This window comes from Orycteropus afer, unplaced genomic scaffold (assembly GCF_000298275.1).
Source record: "Orycteropus afer afer isolate SDZICR_OR568_19922 unplaced genomic scaffold, OryAfe1.0 scaffold00170, whole genome shotgun sequence".
In the NCBI taxonomy this organism is placed as follows: domain Eukaryota; kingdom Metazoa; phylum Chordata; class Mammalia; order Tubulidentata; family Orycteropodidae; genus Orycteropus; species Orycteropus afer.
Window position 1 is genome coordinate 6,315,234 of NW_006921757.1, and position 21,102 is coordinate 6,336,335.

The following is a 21,102-nucleotide window of genomic DNA, read 5'->3' on the forward strand; positions in this document are numbered from 1 at the left end:
GAAGGTTGGGCAATCTACTTCCGTGGTGATACTGCCTTGGCAACCCAAGGAGGGGTCACTATGAGTCGGGCCGACTCGATGGCACATAACAACAACAGTGGTTGCCATTTTGGGACACTTCATGTAAGTGGAATCATACCCTATCTGGTCTCCTGTGCCTGGCCTCTCACTCACCATAATGTCTATGAGGTCCATTCACATTGCAGCATGTTACCAAGTAATATTCCATTGTATGTAAAGGCCACATTTTGTTAATCCATTCACCAGTTGACGGACAACATTTGTGTTGTTTACACTTTTGGGCTATTATGAATAATGCCTTCTATTCTTGATGACCTCCTATTCTTAAGGAGCTCTGGTGGTGCAATGCCTAAGGCATTTAACTGGTAACCTGAAGGTTGTCAGTTCAAACCCACTAGCTGCTCTCTGGAAGGAAGATGGGCAATCCACTTCTGTAAAGATTTACCACCTTAGAAACCCAGTGGAGGTCGCTATGAGTCAAACTGGCTTGATGGCAGTGGGTTTGGGTTTTTTTTGTTTGTTTGTTTTATTCTTGATGACCTAAAAATGGATGGGGTAGAAGGAGTTTGGGATTTGGAATTGAAAGTCTGAGTTTGAGTCCTAGATTGGCCATTTACTACTACCTTAGTTAACTGTAAGATGGGTTAAGATTGGTCTCCTAATTTCATATAGAATTAGCTGTTTTGAGGTGGCATATGTTCAGCAAATATGTTCTGTCATACTTGAAGGGAAGGCTACTGATTGTATATAATTTTTACTGGAGTATATAATTTTTGGTTTTGTTTTTATATTTTCAATTGCTGTTTATATGTATATTTGCTTTTCTCAATAGTTTTTGAGCTTACGTAGAGCAAGAACCATGTAGTCTACTTCAGTGGTATTCCCATAGCACTTGTAATGCACTAGGTTCTCAATAAATACCTGTGTAATTTATATATATATATATGAGATTGGTCTCCTTACTTATGGAGTAATTTACCACCCCACCCCACCTCTGTAGTTTTAATATCCAAGTGAAAAGATGTGTGTGAAATGCTCTGTAAAAGCACAGGACAACGAAGTAGTGAAGTAGTCTTTCCAGAACATATTAAGATGTACTAGATGTTTCTCAAAATTCTTTCCACATTCATAGAACAATTGATTAATCCTCTGATCTGCAGGAAACATTAACCCTTTTTCCTCTGTGGGCTTGGATTTCTTACCATCTTTCCCTTACCAAAGCCAATTATCTAGAAACGTTTTAATATAACTCTACCTCTCTTCAACTTAGGAGCTCTGGTGGCGTAGTGCCTAAGGCATTTGACTACTAAGCAGAAGACTGGCAATTCAAACCCACCAGCCACTCCTCGGAAGGAAGGTTGAGCAATCTACTTTTGTAGAGATACTGCCTCTGAAACCCAAGGAGGGGTCGCTATGAGTCGGGTCCGACTTAACGGCAGTGTGTTTGGTTTTTGATCTCTTAAACTTAATTACATTTTTAGATCTTATTTTTGATTGTCAAATAAATGGTTTTGTGGTTTTGTTTCCTGTTGAAGAAAGGGTCTTCAGATACCCTGGAATCAGTATGGGAAGTTGGACACAGTAGAATTCAAGTTCAGATTTAATCAGAACACCCTTCAATCTACAGAGTCAGCTTGGCCTCATGACTACCTCTGGTGACTGTGAAGGGCAGGTCCTCAAGGAAAGGACTGGGGGTAAACTGGAGCCCAGGTTGAGGGACTTCCAATGAGTCAAAGCCTAAGCAAATCTTAGACAAAAGTAATTAAAATTGTGACCTCCTTGAATCTTAAAACAATTGTGGTAACTAAATCATGAGTGCTGCTCAGACTTTCAGGAACATAGAGTGTTGAGCACTGCATGTCATGCACAGTTATTTGATTTCCACAACACATTACAAATAGCTTCCTTGAGAAGCCAGTGGGGACTTCGCTTCAAACAGAAAGAACCAGATAGTGGTATCTCACACTCACTCAATCCAAAGGTAAATAACACATTTAGCACTCTCCACACCTTCTATGTTATCCAACACTGTGGGCTGCTTTCAAGAAGTTTTATCTTAAATCTCATTGAGAGAGGCTGGAGTGGAAGACTTCCAGGCAAGAGAAATGGCTGTTCCCAGTTTACTGGAATTTGAAGCACAGAATGTGAGTACTCGATAAGTACCTCTGATGGGGCCACTGGCCAATCCAGCATTAGGACTCAGGCGCTCCCAGTGCCCAAATTCAAATGACTAGACTGTCTCCTTCTGAAAACAGCAAATCCCCAGCCATCTGCAGCACCCCTGCGGTTGCATAACACAGGCCACTGAGGGCAAGTAAGTCTACTCCTGGATACCTTCTCCCCTGAGAAGCCCTTTCTTCCCGTGTCAGCAACTGACGATCAGCCCTCCATGCAAAAGCAGAAGCCGTGGGATTTTATGTTTCAGGGTAATTCTCAGCTAGATTTTCATTCTGTGCATTTTCTCATAGGTGATAGTGAGATCCTGTTTATATGCCTAACAATAATTCTAATGTTTTCAGATCTAACCATGGCTACCTGCAGATCTGCCACAAGACCAAGCATCTTGACTTTTGCAACACTTGCAGTGCCTCTGCCACTCATTTAATAATAATAATGGAGCTTGGGTTTCACATGCACTTGCTTATATTTTATTCAAGTTCAAACAGCAAGAAACTGGCAGAGCCAGATTCACACTCAGGTCTGTCTGCCTACAAAGCACACGTCCTTACATAGTGCATTGAATACGGCATTGCAATAACATGTCATATTACGAGTATGTATTATGTATGTGTGTATGTTGTATGTATATATGTCCTATACATGTCCTTGTGAGGAGCCCTGGTGCCGCAGTGTTTGAGCACTCAGCTGCAAACCGGAAGTGTGGTGGTTTGAACTCACCTGTCGTGCCATGAGAAGAAGATGTGGCAATTTGTTTCTGTAAAGATTATAGCCTTGAAAATCCTATGGAAATTCTTCTTTGTCCTATAAGGTCACAATGAGTGGGAATTGACTTAACGACACATAACAACAACACATGTGCTTGTATGTCTGTAAGTAATGTAACATATAGATGTAATGTTTCATTTTGTTCTATAAATAACTTGAGGCAACTTAGAATTTTTATGTCCTGAACAATTTGTGAATTGGAAGGTGACTACATACGTAAGAGTAACTTGACTTGAAACCAAAATTTGGATAGGAATTTCTGTAAAAGTCAAGGGCTTGAGGAAGACATGTGTTCTCTCTGTCCTCTAAGAGGCCATCTTGTTTGATTTCTAAGCTGTCTGATCCATATGTACTGATTTTTCAAAAGCCTGTCTCAAAGCAGTATTCCTTACAAATGTTTGGTGAACAGCAGTTTCACAACTTTCTGCCCTGTAATTCTATTGTCCAAAATCATATCCTTTGACTGATTAAAATGATTCAGTCATTTCTTCAGTAGGCACTTGGTTTTAATGTGCTTATGGAAATAAGTTCTAGGTAGAAATACAGATACTATTTAATGATCACCTACTGAAAAACATAACCAAACCAAATAAAACACAATCAAGTGTAAGTTCAGATCTGCTTCTTTCCACTCACACAGTCAAAATCCATAGTGACTAGAACAGCCAAGACATCTTGGCACCATGGGAAGATCACATCCCAATTGAATCATATCGTTTCTACAGGGGTTAAACAAATGCCTGTGTAGAATGCTTGGCTTCTCCTAAGGCTCATTGGAGGAGCCCTGATGGCTCAGTGGTTAAGTGCTCTTCTGGTAACTAACTGAAAGGTTGGCAGTTCGAACCCATCCAGTGGCTCCACGGGAGAGTCCCATGAAGATCACAGCCTAGCATACTCTGTGGTGTGGTTCTACTCTGTCCCATGGGGTCACTATGAGTTGGAAATTGACTTAGTGGCACACAACAACATAGGCTTGTTGGGAAGAAGCAGCTGTTGCCTTCTGGAGAGAGCATTGTTCTGATTACCTAGTGCTGCTCTGACAAGAATATACCACCTGTTTAATAAACAGGAGTTTATTCTTACAATTTGTAGGCTTTAAGTCTGAGTTCAAAGTGCCAGGCTCTAAGAGCTGGATGAAAGCCCCTCAACCTTGGGCTTCAGCTCTGCCTCCTGCTCCCGGCTCACTGAAGCTGGAGGCTTTTCTTCACTCGGCTGCTGGCTGCTGAGACTGACAAACCCAAGGTTGAGGAGTGAAAAGGAACAGTCCCGATGTTACCAGACCACACGGCTGGCCATTAATTGAAGTCCCTTGAAAGTCCCAAGGTCAGCAGAGCAAGGCAGGCTGCTGAACAAACGACATGACTGCATGCAAAGTTCAAACATGCCGTAAGCTAGTGACCATTCCCCAAGGCTTCTCCTTATATACAGGAAGCAGCCTACACCCCTAAGCCAGCTTACTCAGCTGCTCACAGTAGAGTCCACCATGGAGTTGATTACTAGTCTCATCATGGGGAATACTACATCCAGCTGCCCAGTCACCCAACCAGGCCTAGCCAAGTTGACACACAAACTGAACCACCACAAATGTCATAGTCTAGGGAAAACAGAGTCCTAATTATACAAAAATTGTTTACCCTTATCATCTAGCTTACTCAAAATAAAACAAAAACAACAAAAAGCACTGCTGTGAAAGTCCAGGTACAGTGAGAGATTACATCTGTTTTGGATGCTGCAATTCCATCAGTTTCATAGGAGACATATTCCTCCTGATTCACAAACAAAAGGAATCCCTTTCAAAACCTATACCACATGCAGTTAATTTACATTTTTACATCCAAATATTTATTGAATGTATTTATACAAAAAAATACAGTAAAGAAAATGTCAAAACTTGAATGTACTAGATTTTATTTAATTTTTGAAGTATCTTAATATATTTGCACAAAAATACATTAAGGAAAATGTCACAACTTCAGTATACTAGAGTTTATTTAATACATGAAGTATCATATATCACACTTAAATCATCATTGTTATATATTTGTGGCAATATTTATAGGAAACAATGTATTTCAACACAAGCAGGAAAGCAACAAAGCAATCATGAAATATAATACACAAAATATTACAGTTCAATGTAAATACATTGCAGTTTATATAAAAATACATCCACCAGGAAATACAAGAGTTTAAAATCACAATAATTATGCAGTTATTTTTTCATGCTTATTTAGCTATAAAAAAGAAAATGTACTATTTGAAAAATTTACAAACCAGTAAGGTAATGAAAGAATGAGTAACTCTTATGATAAAAATAGATGTAAGAGTAACACATGATCAACATCTAAGAAAACTCCAGAGTAACTACATTATTACAATTACATTACCAATTCAGAGATACCATGAGATCACTAATACTGTGTGACTCTTACATAACATTCACTTATTTTATAGACTATAGTCAACAAACAGTTCTTAAACCCTTTCTGTGCTCTAGGGAATGTGTTTGGGCCTGAAGAAACACTGGGAAATAGAGACAAAGACCCTGCCCTCATAGAGCTTCCAGTCTAGTGGAGACGCCAGGTGGGAACATCGTACATACGGCACAGGGAGTGCTGTCCTGTAGGATGTAACAGCTAAGCTGGGTCCTGGAAGGTCCGAGGGAAGGGGCAGATGGAGGGAGAAGAGGGTTCGAGGCAGAGGGAGAAAGAAATGCAAGGGCTGAGTGCAGGAGCACACAGTTTATTCTGTAACAGTGGCTCCCAAACAGCTGTCCTCAGATGCTTGTCACACCAGAATGAGATTTCCACCCGTCCACAGTAGAAGGGGAATAGTGTGGTCAGTCTTTTCAGAGCTACAGTCATTCCATTTCAGTGAACAAGTTTGTGGTCATCTTATTTTCTGGCATTAAGATGGCTCTTCTTTGGGGCAATGACTGTGACAACACATGGTCTTTTTGAAAACAGACTACCATATTTTTTAAACTTAACAAAAGAGAAACTGCTAGGTATAAAACCTAGAAGTCTGGGAATCACTGTTCAAAGAATAAACTTCTAGAAGGGTGCTTACTGTGGTTAACGCAGAGTGAGCAGAGAGGGACATCAAGAGGTAAGAGTGAAGAGGAAGGCAGGAGTTAGATGGTAAAGGGCCATGTAAGAAGTTTGGACTTTAACCCAAGAGCAACGGGAATGATTTTAAGGAGAGTGATGCTTGCGTTTGTAAAAGATCGATCTGGGAGTTTGTGTGTAGAATGTGGGTGAGAAAGCTGGCAGGGAGGCCAGCTAGGTAGCACTGTGGTATCCCCGGAAAGAGGAGGTAATAACACTAGGACCCGGTTACCAAAAAAACCAAACTCACTGCCATCGAGTCATTTGTGACTCATAGCAACCCCATTCAGTTTCTGAGGCTGTAATTCTTTACAGAAGTAGATGGCCCAGTTCCTTCCACAGGGCAGCTGGTGGGTTTGAACTGCTGACCTCCTGGTTAGCAGTCAAGTGCCTTATCCACTACACCACCAAGCTCCTTAGGACCCAGATAGTGGGACTAAAGGAGGAAGATGACTTCAAGAGATGTACTTAACAAGATTTGATGATGTTATAGTGTGTGAGGAAAATGGAGGCAGAGGAGTCAAGCTTTTTGCTTTGGGAAACTAAATTGATAATTGTGTCAACTATTGAACTAGAGAATATAAGACAAGGAGCCTGCTTCTGGAGGGAGATGGTGAGTTCACGGTGAATATGTTGAATTTGAAATGTCTTTGTATTCAAATGCCTTTAGGCCAATTGTCTACAGAGGTCTGAAACACTTAAGAAAAAGGCTTGAGCTTCAGATACAAATTTTGCACTCACCAGCATGTAGATATTAATTAAAATCATGGAAATGGATAAAACCTCCCAGTGAACGTAGTATAAAAAGAGACAAGGACCTAAGACATTGTTAGGAATCCCTGCATTAAAGGATTGGCGGGACATGAACAATGCCGAAAGGGCCGGAGACAGAGCGTCCAGGTAGGAGGAAGGAGAACCAGGAGAGCACGTGTCAGGAAACGCAGGGAAGAGACCCTTTGTAGGATCATCAAAGGAACTGGTGCAGTAAGCACTGCCCTGAACAAGGAGGTTGTTAAGGACTCCGAGCAGAGCAGGGGAGGAAGCTTAGTCAGCTGACAGCAGGTGTCCTGCAGGCAGGAAGGCCGTCTTTCACTTAGAGTGGCTACAGAGAGGAGGGAAGAGATGGGCCAGCAGTAGGAGGAGATGGAGGTTTGTTGTAGTGATGTTTATAGATGATAGGCAAGGTTTGAAGGCTTCCAGTGAGTGAAGATAATCAATAGAATTCCAATTACAGCACATTGACTATCTTAAAAAAATCACAACTGAAGACATTTTAAGATGTAAAACGTGGCATTCCCTTAGAACACATGATCCATCTATGAAACTGTTAGTGGATTTACATACACTTCAGGATGCAAGATAATTCTGAAGAATTGTTCTTGAGGGAATAAGTTTTTTAAAAAAAATCACGTTTTAAAACCTTATTTTAAAGTTATGGCAATTGCAGCCCTTGTCCATACAGATCGTATTCCTTAAATAATATGTATCTTTGTATAGTTGATGGTAGGCGAAGCTTTTCCATGCAGGCTGGCTGGCACAGTCGTTGGAGACCCATCAGTCTTCGAATTTTTAACCGACATAAATGCTTTAATGAACAAGGGTTCTCTAAAGTAAATGGGAAAAACAAAGAAAGAGTAAAAACCATATTAGTGGATTGACTCATTAGATACTGACTGCTTCAGAGTATGTACGTACACTTTTAGGAAGGGTGACTCTTAAGTGAAATTCAAATTGCAACTAAGCATTCAAGACCACTCCCCTAGAAAGTAAGCTCCATGAGGGCTGAGATTTAGTCTGTCTGTGCCAAGAAAAGACTTGATTTCATACCCAGCATTCAACTAGCATTTGCTGAACGAATGAATGAATGGTTGTGGTTTAAGAAAGCAAATGCACACATCTCCTATTTACTTTTTAGAACTGATCATTAAAGAGAAATATTCCTTTACTCTCTTCTACTCATATTTATGATGGATGATTATCCAGAAAACATCTGATGCAAAGAATTCTGTATATCCGTGATGCTATCTTAGATTTGTTTCCAGTGCCTAAACATTATACAAAAAGGCTTTCCCAAAAAGCCTACTCATATTTCCTCAATATCTGACTATAGTTTTCATTTTCAATTCTTACTTTGTTCTAGGTTATAGTTACAATTGTAATGCGTGTACCTGCAATATGAAGGAGTGGACATCCTTGGGTGTGCAAACAGTTAATGTGCCTGCCTCTAACTACAAGCTCGGCAGTTCAGGCCCACTGAGAGGTGACTTACATCTACTTCCAGAACAGCAGCCCTGGAAGACCCTCTGGAGCAGCTCTACTCTGATACACGCAGGGAGCTGCCATGAGTTGGAATCCACTCAGTGGCAACTGTTTTCATTTGTTTTTAATGAGGGAGAGAAAAGGCGGCACAGCACATGGTTTTAGATCGTGGGCTCTGAACCCGGTTGACTTTGGTTAAAATCCTGGTTCTGCCAATTATGTGTTCAAACCCACCAGCCACTCCTCGGAAGGAAGGTTGGGCAATCTACTTCTGTAGTGATACCACCTCAGAAATCCAAGGAGGGGTTGCTATGAGTCGAGTCTGACCCGGCAGCACATAACAACAACACAGCCAATTATGTGTGACCTTGGACAAGTTATTTAACCTCTGGGATCTCCTATTCTCATCTATGAAATGGGGGTAACAGTGGGATCTACCTCATGGAGTGGTTTGAAGATTAAATAAATTAATTCATGTAATGTATTAGAAAAACACTTCATACATTGTAACCACTCAATAAACTTGAACCATAACTCAATTTGCAATAATAAAAGTAATCACATTTCTGTTATATTTGGAATGATCAATATTCACTGTCTACTTATTTTAAACAATGTTTTACGAAGATGATTGAGGTAAAATTATTATTGCTAAAATAGGCAGAATATGTTTATCTTTTTAAAAAAATAATCATTTTATTTTTTTCTTCGCAAATACACTGCTTTACATATGCCTGGAGGAATCCTGACATCCAGTGGTTAGCCGTGCTCATAGCAACCAACTGACTTACACAGCATTTGCAGTAATGGAGGACTGAAATGGAGTCCTGGGAGGGCACGTAACCACAAAGAGGCAGGGTGAGTCCACCCAGAGGTGCCTTGGAAGAAAAGCCTGGCAATCTGCTTCTTGTAAAGCAGCCACTGAAAACCCCATGGACCCCATTCTCCTCTGACACACACAAGGTCACCAGGAGTCAGAAATGGCTCCACGGCAACTGCTTAATAGTCCTTATGCTGAAATCTCTGTAGTCATTTTGTGTTGGACAAAGCTTATTTGTTAGGAGCTCTGCTGGTGCAGTGCCTAAGGGATTTGACTGCTAACCAGAAGGCTGGCGGTTCAAATCCAACAGCCACTCCTTGGAAGGCAGGTTGGGCAATCTACTTCCGAAGTGATAGCGCCTCAGAAACCTAAGGAGGGGTCGCTAATGAGTCAGATCCCACTCGACAGCAATGAGTTTTTAGAGCCATAATGTGCAATGGGAGAACCTAGCACAACAAGGACAAACCACTCGTGCCGTTACACAGCTTGTGTGACTATGTTCAGAGTTACACAGCTTGTGTGACCATGTTCAGAGTTACACAGCTTGTGTGAATGTTCAAAGTTACACAGCTTGTGTGAATGTTCAAAGTTACACAGCTTGTGTGACTATGTTCAAAGTTACACAGCTTGTGTGACTATGTTCAAAGTTACACAGCTTGTGTGACTATGTTCAGAGTTACACAGCTTGTGTGAATGTTCAAAGTTACACAGCTTGTGTGAGTGTTCAAAGTTACACAGCTTGTGTGACTATGTTCAAAGTTACACAGCTTTGATTGTGTGGGACTTCCTTGGTCTTTTGGCAGGAAATAAAAAATACTCTTCCAGTGAAACCAAGTGATAAATTTGTTGCTTGTTTCTGTCAAATGAGCACCCCTTAAAGAGAGAGGCGTAAAATCTGGGAATCCTGCTCCCAGCAGGGCAGCATTCCATCCCATCCCAGGCCTATCTACTTTTACAGCTCAATCTCTAGGTTTATAATAGTACATTGTTCCTCAGATTTTCTAAGATTTGTACTTTAGTTGTCACTAAATTCTGTTGCAGAAGTCATTCCAGAGGAAGAGCCACTGAGAATCCAAGTTTACCTTCACATCTGCATCGAGTTGAATCATCACATTTTCCAACTATGTCAAAGTCTCTATTGTCATCACTAGCCTATATCCCTTGCTACTGTGGCCAAAACAGTCTAAATTCAGATTAATTAAATGTATGAGACTCTGTGACTAAAACTAAATGTGTAGATGAAAGCCCACTATGTCACTCATCTTTCTTTCATAGACTTTTATACCTAACACATATCGTAGCTGACTCAGCTCGCCATTGCAGTTTCATCCTGTTGGCTATAAAATATAAGTCATTGAATTTGCATAAAAGTCGCCTGCTCCTACAAGTTAGGCTGTTGCAGTTTTATGTTACCATATTTAAGGCCTGGTTAATAACAACAACAACAATAGGTATATTAAGAGTGCCAAATGATTGAAATGTCATGAAAATTTCTATGATGCCTCTCTTTATGTTCCATAAAACTAATGTCCAAGTAGATTTTGAAAGTTCATTTTTCCAACTCGTATTTTCAAATAGAAACATCTTCAGCCTATGGTCTTTTGGTGTAATTTAAGATGTATTTCTAGTTTCCTTTGGTGTAATTTAAGATGTATTTTTATTGAAATGCTTAAAAAAAATTACCCACTTTTATAATTATAACTAAGAACTATCACCTAGAAAAAACAAAATGGTCTGCCTAAAATATAAATCTTTGGTGGTAAGAAAATGTCCAATAAAACCCTGAGAGAAAGCATACCAAAAAAAGGGCCATTGTATGTCCTTCCATTCATTCATTTGCTCAAAAAGTGTTTATTGAGTATTTACTATTTTCTAGGCACCATACTAGCCTTGAGAATACAAAAAGAAACAAACTAGTTCCCTGCCCACATGGAGATTACAGTCCACTGGTATTCTATTACAGAAGTTAACTTTTAAGAAAATGAGTTCAAGTCAGAAGTTAAAATAATTATATTCTTATTCATTTTATAACTAAAGAGTTGGAAAATATCAAGAAAAGCACAAAATTTGTATCTTATATCAGAGGAAGCATTAAGATTGGTTCTGAAGAACACCTAGATAATTCTAAAAATAGAATAAATTAGCACTGAAAAAAGTATCAATGAAGGCATTAAGAAACTTTCCCTATATATACATTTTAATAAAAATTTTGCAGGAGAAACTTTTACCTAGTATTTGCCGGATTTCTGGCCATTCTCTCTGTACTTCGAGTGCCGACTTCAATTTGGCACACAGAGGAACATAATCCATGTAATCTATCAACGTGCGGATAACGCTGCCTACCAAGTGTTTCATCCAAGGAACTGTAATAAACTCACAGAACTGAGAGAATTGGTGAAATTTAATTTAGGAGTACCATATACCATATATATATATACCATGTGTATACTCAATTTTACCACGGAAAAATACTATTTTGGTTTTTTTAACAGAAAATAAAGTATCCCTCTCCATATTGATATAAAAATGAAAAATAAATTACTTGTTTCTGTGCAACTATCAGCCCTGAAAATATATGCATGGCTCTGATGTGATTATAGGACCCTTGGTGGCATAGTGGTTAAAGCACTTGGCTGCTAACCAAAATGTCATGGGTTCAAAACAATCAGCTGCTTCATGGGAGAAAGAAGGGGCTGTCTGCTTCCATAAAGATTAGAAATAGCCTTGGAAATGCTATGAGGCAGTTCTACTCTGTCTTACAGGGTTGCTGAGAATTGGAATCAAGTCAATGGCAGTGGGTGTGGTTTTGGATATGATTTGACTGCTAACCAGAAGGCTGGAAGTTCAAACACACCAGCCACTCTATGGAAGGAAGACTGGGCAATCTACTTCTGTAAGGAATTACCGCCTTGAAAACCCAAAGAGGGTGGCTATGAGTCAGAATTGACTCTTGATAGCAGTGAGTTTGGTTTTTATTTTTATTTTTGTACAGTCAACAACACAACATGGAAGAATCATGCTTGTTCACATCTAACCCCAATTTTCTACCAAAAAAGCAGCAGTCATTAATTGCATTGGTTTTCACATCTAGTTTGTCAAAACTCCATTTCAAGGAAAATAAACAGCATCTTTTTTGCTGAGCTCTATGTTTATATTCCCGTATCATTGCAAACAAAACTTCAAGAAAGAGAAAAATGCAAAGGTTATAGTTGATTTTTTCCTTATAAGCTCCCTGAATAAGTGACACTTTTGGAGAGTTCGGATGATGACCAATATGAAGAAGAAAAGGACATAACTCACCGGATTGTCTTTGATTACACAAGATGTCCATCCTGGCAGGACATCTTTCTCTATGTTTGACCACACAAAGGAGTTTCCAAAGATGTCGCCGTGCATGCAGTCAAAGCACAGCTCCACTTGGTAGCCGTTATTCAGCAACAGTCTAAGCATTGCCTCGTCGTCAAGAGCGTACTGAATGGCACTGGGGAAATGAGTGTCATTCACGCGCATGAAATAACAATTGACATCAGCTCCGTGGGAGAGCAGCAGCCGGACGATTTCATGGTTATGGGCCCTCACTGCCACAAGAAGGGAGTTGAGGGGATCTAGGTTGGGGTCTGCACCTGCAGCCAGAAGGACTTCTGTGCACTGGATATCATTATTAGAAACGGCAAAATATAGCGCCGTCTTCCTCCTGTCATCATAGCTCTTGGAAATGTGGTCGGCAAGCAGAGTGTTGACATTAAACCCGTTTTCAATGAGCAGTTCTAGGCACTGTGCGTTTTGTCCGTCTGCTGCTGAGTGAACGGGTGTTAGCCCGCTTTTCCGGATTGCATTTTTGGATGTCGCTGGGATAAGATATTTCAGAGCACTTAAAAAAAGGGGGGAAAAAAGTGAAATATCCACCACATGTGAAGAAAACTCAAGAACTTAAATAAACCTTTCTCACTATGCAAGTGAATACATTTTGTGTAGTTTCCTTTATATTTTCCAGATAATATTCGGCTAAAGCATTCAACCTTTGTCCATCAAGCTACTGCCTTTCATTTCGTTTCGTTTCGTTTTGGTTTAGCTTCCCGTTGTAAACATTCTGGGGACACGCTGGCTCTTACATGTCCTGTCCTGGTATTGTGGTTCATCAGGAACCCTTGCCGTCTTTCATTTCTTCTCTAAACGATACGACATTCCTAAGCAGTCAATGCCAGTTAGTAAGAAAAAGTAAAAAGTAAGCCTATCTGAAGCCATAAAATAAGGCTTTATAATCTTGACCAATAGAGTCATGGGGTCAGAGGAAGTTAGAGCTGGAAGTGATGTTGGACATCTTTTAGTTCAACTCTTCATTTAATAGAAGAACAATATGAAGTCCAGAGAGGTGACACGACTGTCCCAAGGTCACACAGTTAGATGTGGAGCCATGACTGGAATTTGGGCCTTTGGAATTCCAATTCACAAGTCTTTTTCACTGCTTCCTGAGCAATCTATCCTTTAATACTGGCCACGTACACCTTATCTGCCTCCACAAAACTTGTGATTTAATTAGTAGCCAGAAAGAGTCTTTATTATGCTGTCAACCTTGAGTTAGACCACTGAGACAACTAAAAACGGTTTATGCAACGCTAAAGAATAATGTAGAATCTGCAAAACACCGCATAACGGGGATGAACTTGGAGGACATTATGCTGAGCGAAATAAGTCAGTCACAAAAGGACAAATATTGTATTAGTCCGTTATTGTGAAAGTTAAGGAAAGGTTTATATATTGGAGGACATTTTCTTTGTTGGTTACAAGGGGTGGGAGGGAAGGGGAGGGAATGCTGTTAGATAGATAGAGATAAATATTGATTTGGGTGAAGAGAAAGGCAATGTACCAAATGTGAGTGACCAATATGGCAGCATTGAGGATGAGAAAGACAGAGAGAGTTACATGGGCAGTACAAACAACAAATATGAACCCCTTTGTAAATACAATACTGAGTTGTCAATGAAGGCAAACATGGGTATAGGGACGGATAGATGGGTGAACAAGCTAAACAATTATGTATGTCTAAATGGAGAGTGTATCCAAGATCATATTCAGGGTTGGCAGACAATGGGCCTCTCGAAGAGTATGAAGGGATGGACACTGGGAGGAGGTAACTATGGGGAGGAAGTGGGAGGGGAGCTGCTGCATTGTAAATTTTGGTCAATGACATGAGACAAAGTATATGTGAACTGCTGTATGAAAAGTGAATTTACTCTGTAAATCTTCACCCAAATCCTAAAAAAAAAAAAACGGTTTATGCTTCTAAGTTCATGTGATAAATTGTTGTGAGTTTCACACTTGACTGACCAACTAGTCATGTATGAAAGTCCCAAGCAAGGATAACTTGATCTCTTGTGCCTAAGTCAGAGCTACCATGTGTGAATTTATGAACACTGGGAGTAAGTCCAGGTAAACCCTTAACAACATGTCACTTAGCATCAGTTATTGGCCATCTCACTTATCCAATGTGGCTACCAGAGGTGATAATGCCTATCTCAAAGTTTTTGAACTTGTGAAGTATATTTAATTGCCTAAAATAATCACGTTAGGTAGTTTAATATCGTGATTCTAGGCTTCTACTGATGTGTGGATTGTGGCACATTTTGTGATTAAAAAAAAAAAATTTATGGAATAAAGAGATCTAAACGTATAATGAAACTTGATTACTCAAGGATATGTTGTTGTTGTTGTTATTTGCCGTTGAGTCGCTCCCGACTCATAGCGACCCCTCCTTGGGTTTCCAAGGCAGTACCACTACGGAAGTAGGATTGCCCAATATATTTGAAATTTTATTATAATAGCCTGAAGGTTTTAGTAAATAGTTGGAGTAATATTGGTAGCATCCTCCCAAACTCCTTAGCCACAGGGCAGATGTTTTAGTGACCCCATGGTCTTTTGTTAAACACATTTTTAACAAAGATGCATTCTTATGGGGAAGTAGAGGCTTGTGCACAGTTCTCACTTGTAACTTCCCTCCTTTTCAAAGGGATTCTTTTTTCATTATAAAAATAGTATATGTTCATCCTGGACACTTTGTAAAGTATAAGAAGATAAAAAGAAGGCGAAAAATCTGATGAGTTCTAAACATCTAAATACAACCACTGTGAATATTTTGTCTATTTTGTGGAGTTGGGAGGATAGAGACACCTGTGACTATATTGTATATATAATCTCGCATTTTTACCTTAAAATGATTCCTGTGATTTACTACTCACAGATAGTGTCCCTCATAGGCAGCTCGGTGTATAGGGAGATGTCCTGCTCGGTTTGGTACATTTCCGCTTCCTCCGTACTCCAGCAGGAGGGAAATGCAGTCTGGATTGCCCCCTCCTGCTGCCTCAAACAGCACTGATGCTCCATCGTCGGCCAAAGCAAAGACATCACTGCCTAGCAGGACAACACATGGAGCATAGTGGTAATTGCACAAGATAGTTGATAAAACCAGCTGCCCTTGAGTTGATTCCAACCCACGGCAACCCCGTGTGTATCAATAGAACTGGGCTCCACAGAGTTTTCAGTGGCTGAGTTTTCAGAAGGGGATCACCAAGCCCTTCTTCTGAGGTGCCTCTGGGGGAACAGTGAGGGATAAACTCAGAGGAACAATTCAGGATAATGGCACGGGGACCTGTCCATGAGTCAGTGGGCAGGGGGAGCCACCGAGGAGTTTTTGAATAGTTTAGATTATTGTAGCTGTCCCTTAGTGACATGAACTGAGATGCAGTGGGTCATGTGGATTCTCTGATGAGAAGACCAGAAACCAGGAGAAAGATTAAGAAACAATTGCACTAGTCCAGGGAATGTATGAGGGGGTTGGCCAGGAAGACACAGAGGTTGCAAAGATGGGGACAGGTGAGAGAGATGCTACGGACTTGGCAACTGACTGGATATAAGAAAGAAGATGATGGAGGAATTAGAGAAAACCTGAGCTTTCAGCCTTGATTGAAATAAATGATGACACAGGAAGTAGGAACAGGGGAAGAGTTTAGGAGAAGATGAGTGTGAGATCTCGGTGAGCCATCTTGGTGAAAATTGGCTGTTTCGAGAAAGAGTGACCATTGGATTTGGGGGTCATGATGTACGCTGCTTAATTAGGTTGTAGAACTGAGTTCTATGGAAAGGGCTAGGTACAAAAGCCTCATGTCCACTTTCCTTAGGGGAGGGAGAGCCAGTGAAGGTGGAGAAAAAGAGAGGCAGAGAAGAAGGAGAAATGTCAGAAAGCTGCGGCTCCTCTGCACGTACCTTTGTGGATCAGGTGCTCTAACACATCACAGTGGCCGTACTCCGCGGCAACACCCAAGGGTGTGACTCCAAATCCATCCCGCAGGTGCACGTTCCCTCCATGGGCTAACAGCAGAGCTATGATGTCTTTGCGACCCTGTTTGGCTGCTTCATGCATTGCTGACCATCGCTTGACACAGGTCTGGTCAAGGCTGCTGTTGTGTTTAATCAGAGCAGACACCATGTCGAAGGAGCCTTTCTTGACAGCTGGAATATGAGTTTAAGAACAACAGTCAGCTGTAGGCCTAATAACATGAGTGCATTGGATGGTGATCACCTGAGCACCAAGCCTGATGTCAAGGTAGATAGTAGCTAGTCTTCTTACTTCTACAAGGCCTGTCCTTCTGTTTCCCGTCCCCAGATCTCTATTTGTGGAGTGTAAGTAGACAAGCTGAAACTGCCTTTTCTTTAAGACCCTGAGGAGGGGTAAGAGTTTCATGGAAAACAGTGCACATTGCTAGGATAGGATATTGGGTGAACTCTTTTTAAGCTTCAATTTCATCATCAAAAAACTGGAAATAATACCCATTGGAGGGTTGTATAAATTAAATAATGTATGTAGAATGCTTGGTATGGTACCCAGTACATAATGGTGTTGTTGTTGTTAGGTGCCATTGGCTTGGCTCTGACTAATAGTGACCCTGTGTACAACAGAATGAAACACTGTCCAGTCGTGGGCCATCTTCACAATCCTAGCTACAGTTGAGCCCATCATGGACGCCACTGTGTCAGTCCATCTCATTGAGGGTCTTCCCCTTGTTTGCTGACACTCCACTTTACCAAGCATGATATTCCTTTCCAGGAACAAGTCCCTTCTGATAACATGACCAAAGTAGGTCATAGTAATACATAATAGTACATAATAGCCACTCAATAAATGGTAACAAATATCATTAATAATACCATCTCACATATGCACCCAGTTCCTAGAGCCACATGTGTAAATAATGTTTGTCAAGTTTTTTCCCTCTAGAAACAGGGTTTGTTTGCTTGCCCAGAATGACCCAAAACCAAACCCACTGCTACTGAGTTGATTCTGACCCTATAGCACGGAGTGGACCTGCCCCAGAGTGTTCCCAGGACTGTAAATCTTTGCAGAGACAGACGACATATATTTCTCCCACAGAGTGGCTTGTAGGAGGAGCTCTGGTAGCGTAGTGCCTAAAGCACTAGACTGTTAACCAGAAGGCTGGCGGTTCAAACCCACCAGCCACTCCTCGGAAGTAAGATGGGGCAATCTACTTCTGTAGTGATACTGCCGCAGAAACCCAAGGAGGGGTCACTATGAGTCTGTTCTGACTTGATGGCACATAACAACAACAACAACGGAGTGGCTTGTGGGTTCAAACTGCCTACCTATTGGTTAGTAGTTGAGTTCTTTAACCACTGAGTCACCAGGGCTCCTTCCAAAGATGACAGTTAAGTATTCAATAGACACCTCTTTCCCATACTATTAGTGGAGGATTACCAATCAGAGTGTTCAGAATCTAGGTATGAAAGATTTTCCTAAGGGCTGAAGCATAATGAAGTTAATGTACTATGATTTAAGGGGCTGAAGCGTGTGACAGTGAATGTACTATGATTTAAGGAGTTTACCAAATCAGATGTCTCTCTTCCCATCTGCTTGTATCTAACAGCCGAAATTACACTGTTGAAATTTTATTTCCTTTGGATTATTAAGAAATGATCCCTATTTAAATATAAGTACTTCTGGAAAATGTAACATTTTTCTTATCAACAAAAAAAAAAATCTTATAAGCAGCAGCAGAGTGATACTATTCCCTGTAAACAGAGATAATGCGCTCTCTCTCTCTCCCTTTCTTTCCTTCAGTCTGTATGTGCTAGCTTTACAGTTCAAACGCTCTGTGGGAGAAAGTTCTATGGGAGAAAGGCCTGAGGATCGGCTCCCGTGAAGATGACAGCCTAGAAGACGCGTGGAGCAGTTCTGCTCAGTCATGTGGGGTCACCTGAGCCGAAACCCGACTTGACGGTACCTAACAACAACATGTAAAAGGCACTCCATTAGGTACTATGGACAATAGGGAGGGACAGACTTGGTTCTCACTCGTGAAGCTTACACTGTCTTCTATTTGAAGAGACACACAGTTTGCACCTTTGCTGAGAAAGGCGGGTGGAGATGTAAGGGCACATAAAACATCCTGGGCAGCCAGGAGGCCAAATGCAGAAAGGCGAAGGCCGCGGCCAGGAGGCCAGATGCAGAAAGGCGAAGGCCGCGGCCAGGAGGCCAGATGCAGAAGGCAAAGGCCACGGCGAGGGGAAAAGGCAAAATCCGAGCACGAAGACAAACTGCCTGTTCCCTTCGGAAGCAAGCAAGCCACCAATGCAGTGGGATCTGTTTTTCTCTTGCTCACGGTTTAAAGTGGAGTCTAATGACAAATGCTGGTCTCTGAATCACCCAGCTGCCACTGCCAGCTCTAATTACAGGGAATGACCTCATCCTGGCTGGGGTTAGAAGAGCAAACATTAAGCAAGTTAAACAAACTAAGAGGAATGTGTCCTCATTTATCTTCCCTGTTGCATTTTTTCTAATTAGGAAAATGCATTAAATTAGAGAAGGGTATTGAAGAGGGGGAGAGAGGTATTAAAATCATAACCTCTTCACCCTCATTTTTCTTTTCTCTGACTCAGAGAACATGTTGATTCGAGATATTAGTCTTTCATGATGAAAATAAAAATATATATAGGCTGTCAACTTAAATGTTTGTTTTTTAATCAAAACCTTACTTGCAATTTAATCTTTGGAACTAAGAATTTATTTCTCATAGAAATAAAAAAGTGTATGATTAATGACCCCTTCCAAGGAACCCCATAGACATTCCTAACAAATGGATGGCTGAAAAAATGAAAATTAGTAGGGTATAGTGTTGGTGGGGGAGCTCTGATAGCATAGTGCCTAAGGCATTTTTGACTGCTAACTAGAAGGCTGGAGGTTCAAACTCACCAGCCACTCCTTGGAAGGAGGATTGGGCAATCTACTTCCGTAGTGGTACTGCCTCAGAAACCCAAGGAGGGGTCGCTGTGAGTCAGATCCGACTCCACGGCAGTGAGTTTTTGAGTGTTGGTGTAAGGAGCTGTAGCAGTGTGGTGGTTAAGGCATTTGGCTGCAAACCAAGAGGTCAGTGGTTCAAACTCACCAGCCGCTCCATGGAAAAAAGATGGAGCAGTTTGCTTCGGTAAAGATTTACAGCGTTGGAAACCCAGTGGGGGTCGCTATGAGTTGAGATTGACTTGATGGCAGCGAGTTTGGAGGTTTTTTTGGAGTGTTGGTATAAGATAACTAAGTAAAATACATACATACACACACACAAACAACAAAAACCACTTTCTTAAGAAAAAAAATATATATCTGTAATACTAATCCTTAAAAAATGAGGCTTAAGCTTAAGAGTTTAAAGAAATAGGAATTAGAAAATTTTACACAGATTCTAGGCACTTTTGAACAATTTAGAATTGGATGGCACATTTCTATTTTAAATTACTGTCATTTTCTTTCTTTTTTTTTTTTTAAATGAGCTTTGCTCATGTAATTTACTCATTGTCAGCTGTGAGTTTGATTATTTCCTGACTCATGAAACATACAAATAGAGAAGAAAGATTTTTCCATGGTTTCTTGACACGGACTGGAAAATTGGAAGAGGAGATGGGGATGAAGAAGATGTGTATTGACTCATGAAAAAGAAAATGTCTGAAGGAAAATTAACTGAGCTGTAAATGGCATAGGTCGTGGAGGGTCATGGAGGACAAAGGAACTGAAATGTTGTGCCAGACAGACCCAGGGCTTCCTCTCTACCCTGGGCCCACTGCCCAGGATAGTTTGGGAACTATTTACCTGAGTAAGATGATACTCCAGGTGGTGGGCAGAGATGGAGTTTGAGGGCAAAAAAAACCTTTAATAAGTGTCTGATCATCACAAATCAGATTAACTACCACTCAGACAGTACCCATGACATGACTGTAATAGATCACAGTACCATAAAGTACTGTGCCCAGATGAATGATGGGGGGAAAATGGTCCTGGAGGGATCAAAAGTGACTAGTTGGCCTCTGAGGCACTACGTAAAATTCCTGTTTGGTATCTCTCCAGGTTAGTTGTACTCTATAATCTGGTGCTGAAGGATGTAGTTATTTTTCACATTTAGCCTTCTTGTGTGATGAGAAAACTAAATCATAAGACAGGTGAGGTGGAGCTTGGGGAGGAGCTCAAAGACTAGAAAGATAAAAGGTCTTACCATTCTACTCAATGCACAGTGACTTCTAATAAATACTTAGAAAATATTTATTGTCTCAAACTATATAACAGGTCTAGAAAAAGGTCATTTACCAAGCAGAAGGGGTGTCTCTCCTTTGTCATTTTTGGTGTTGGGCCACACTCCCTTTTCTAGTAACGTTCTTACATTTTCCACCAGACCAGCTTTGACTGCCAAGGTCAAGGTTGTTTCTCCATCACAGGTCTTGAAGTCCCAGAGGGTCATATAGGATGCTGAGATGTGAAAGCATTAGGTTGAAAAGTTAGAATTTTGAGTTACAGCATATTGCATAGATCAATATAACCCAACAGTATATACATCCAACTGAATAGTCAATTGATGAAAAAGGGAAGACTAAAAGGACATCTGATTAAATTTACCA

General features: G+C 40.8%; 1 protein-coding gene across 1 annotated transcript in view; it reads right to left on the bottom strand.

The window, feature by feature from the left end:
* Window positions 1-7,506: 7,506 nt before the first annotated feature.
* ASB15 (ankyrin repeat and SOCS box containing 15) overlaps window positions 7,507-21,102 on the bottom strand; it is a 16,712-nt gene continuing 3,116 nt past the window's right edge. The window contains exons 2-7 of the mRNA XM_007946760.1: window positions 20,795-20,953; window positions 16,414-16,659; window positions 15,390-15,561; window positions 12,454-13,024; window positions 11,382-11,535; window positions 7,507-7,679 (exon numbers count right to left, since the gene is read on the bottom strand). Coding sequence (XP_007944951.1) covers window positions 7,507-7,679; window positions 11,382-11,535; window positions 12,454-13,024; window positions 15,390-15,561; window positions 16,414-16,659; window positions 20,795-20,953 — 1,475 coding nt within the window. The remainder of the gene's footprint in view (window positions 7,680-11,381; window positions 11,536-12,453; window positions 13,025-15,389; window positions 15,562-16,413; window positions 16,660-20,794; window positions 20,954-21,102) is intronic.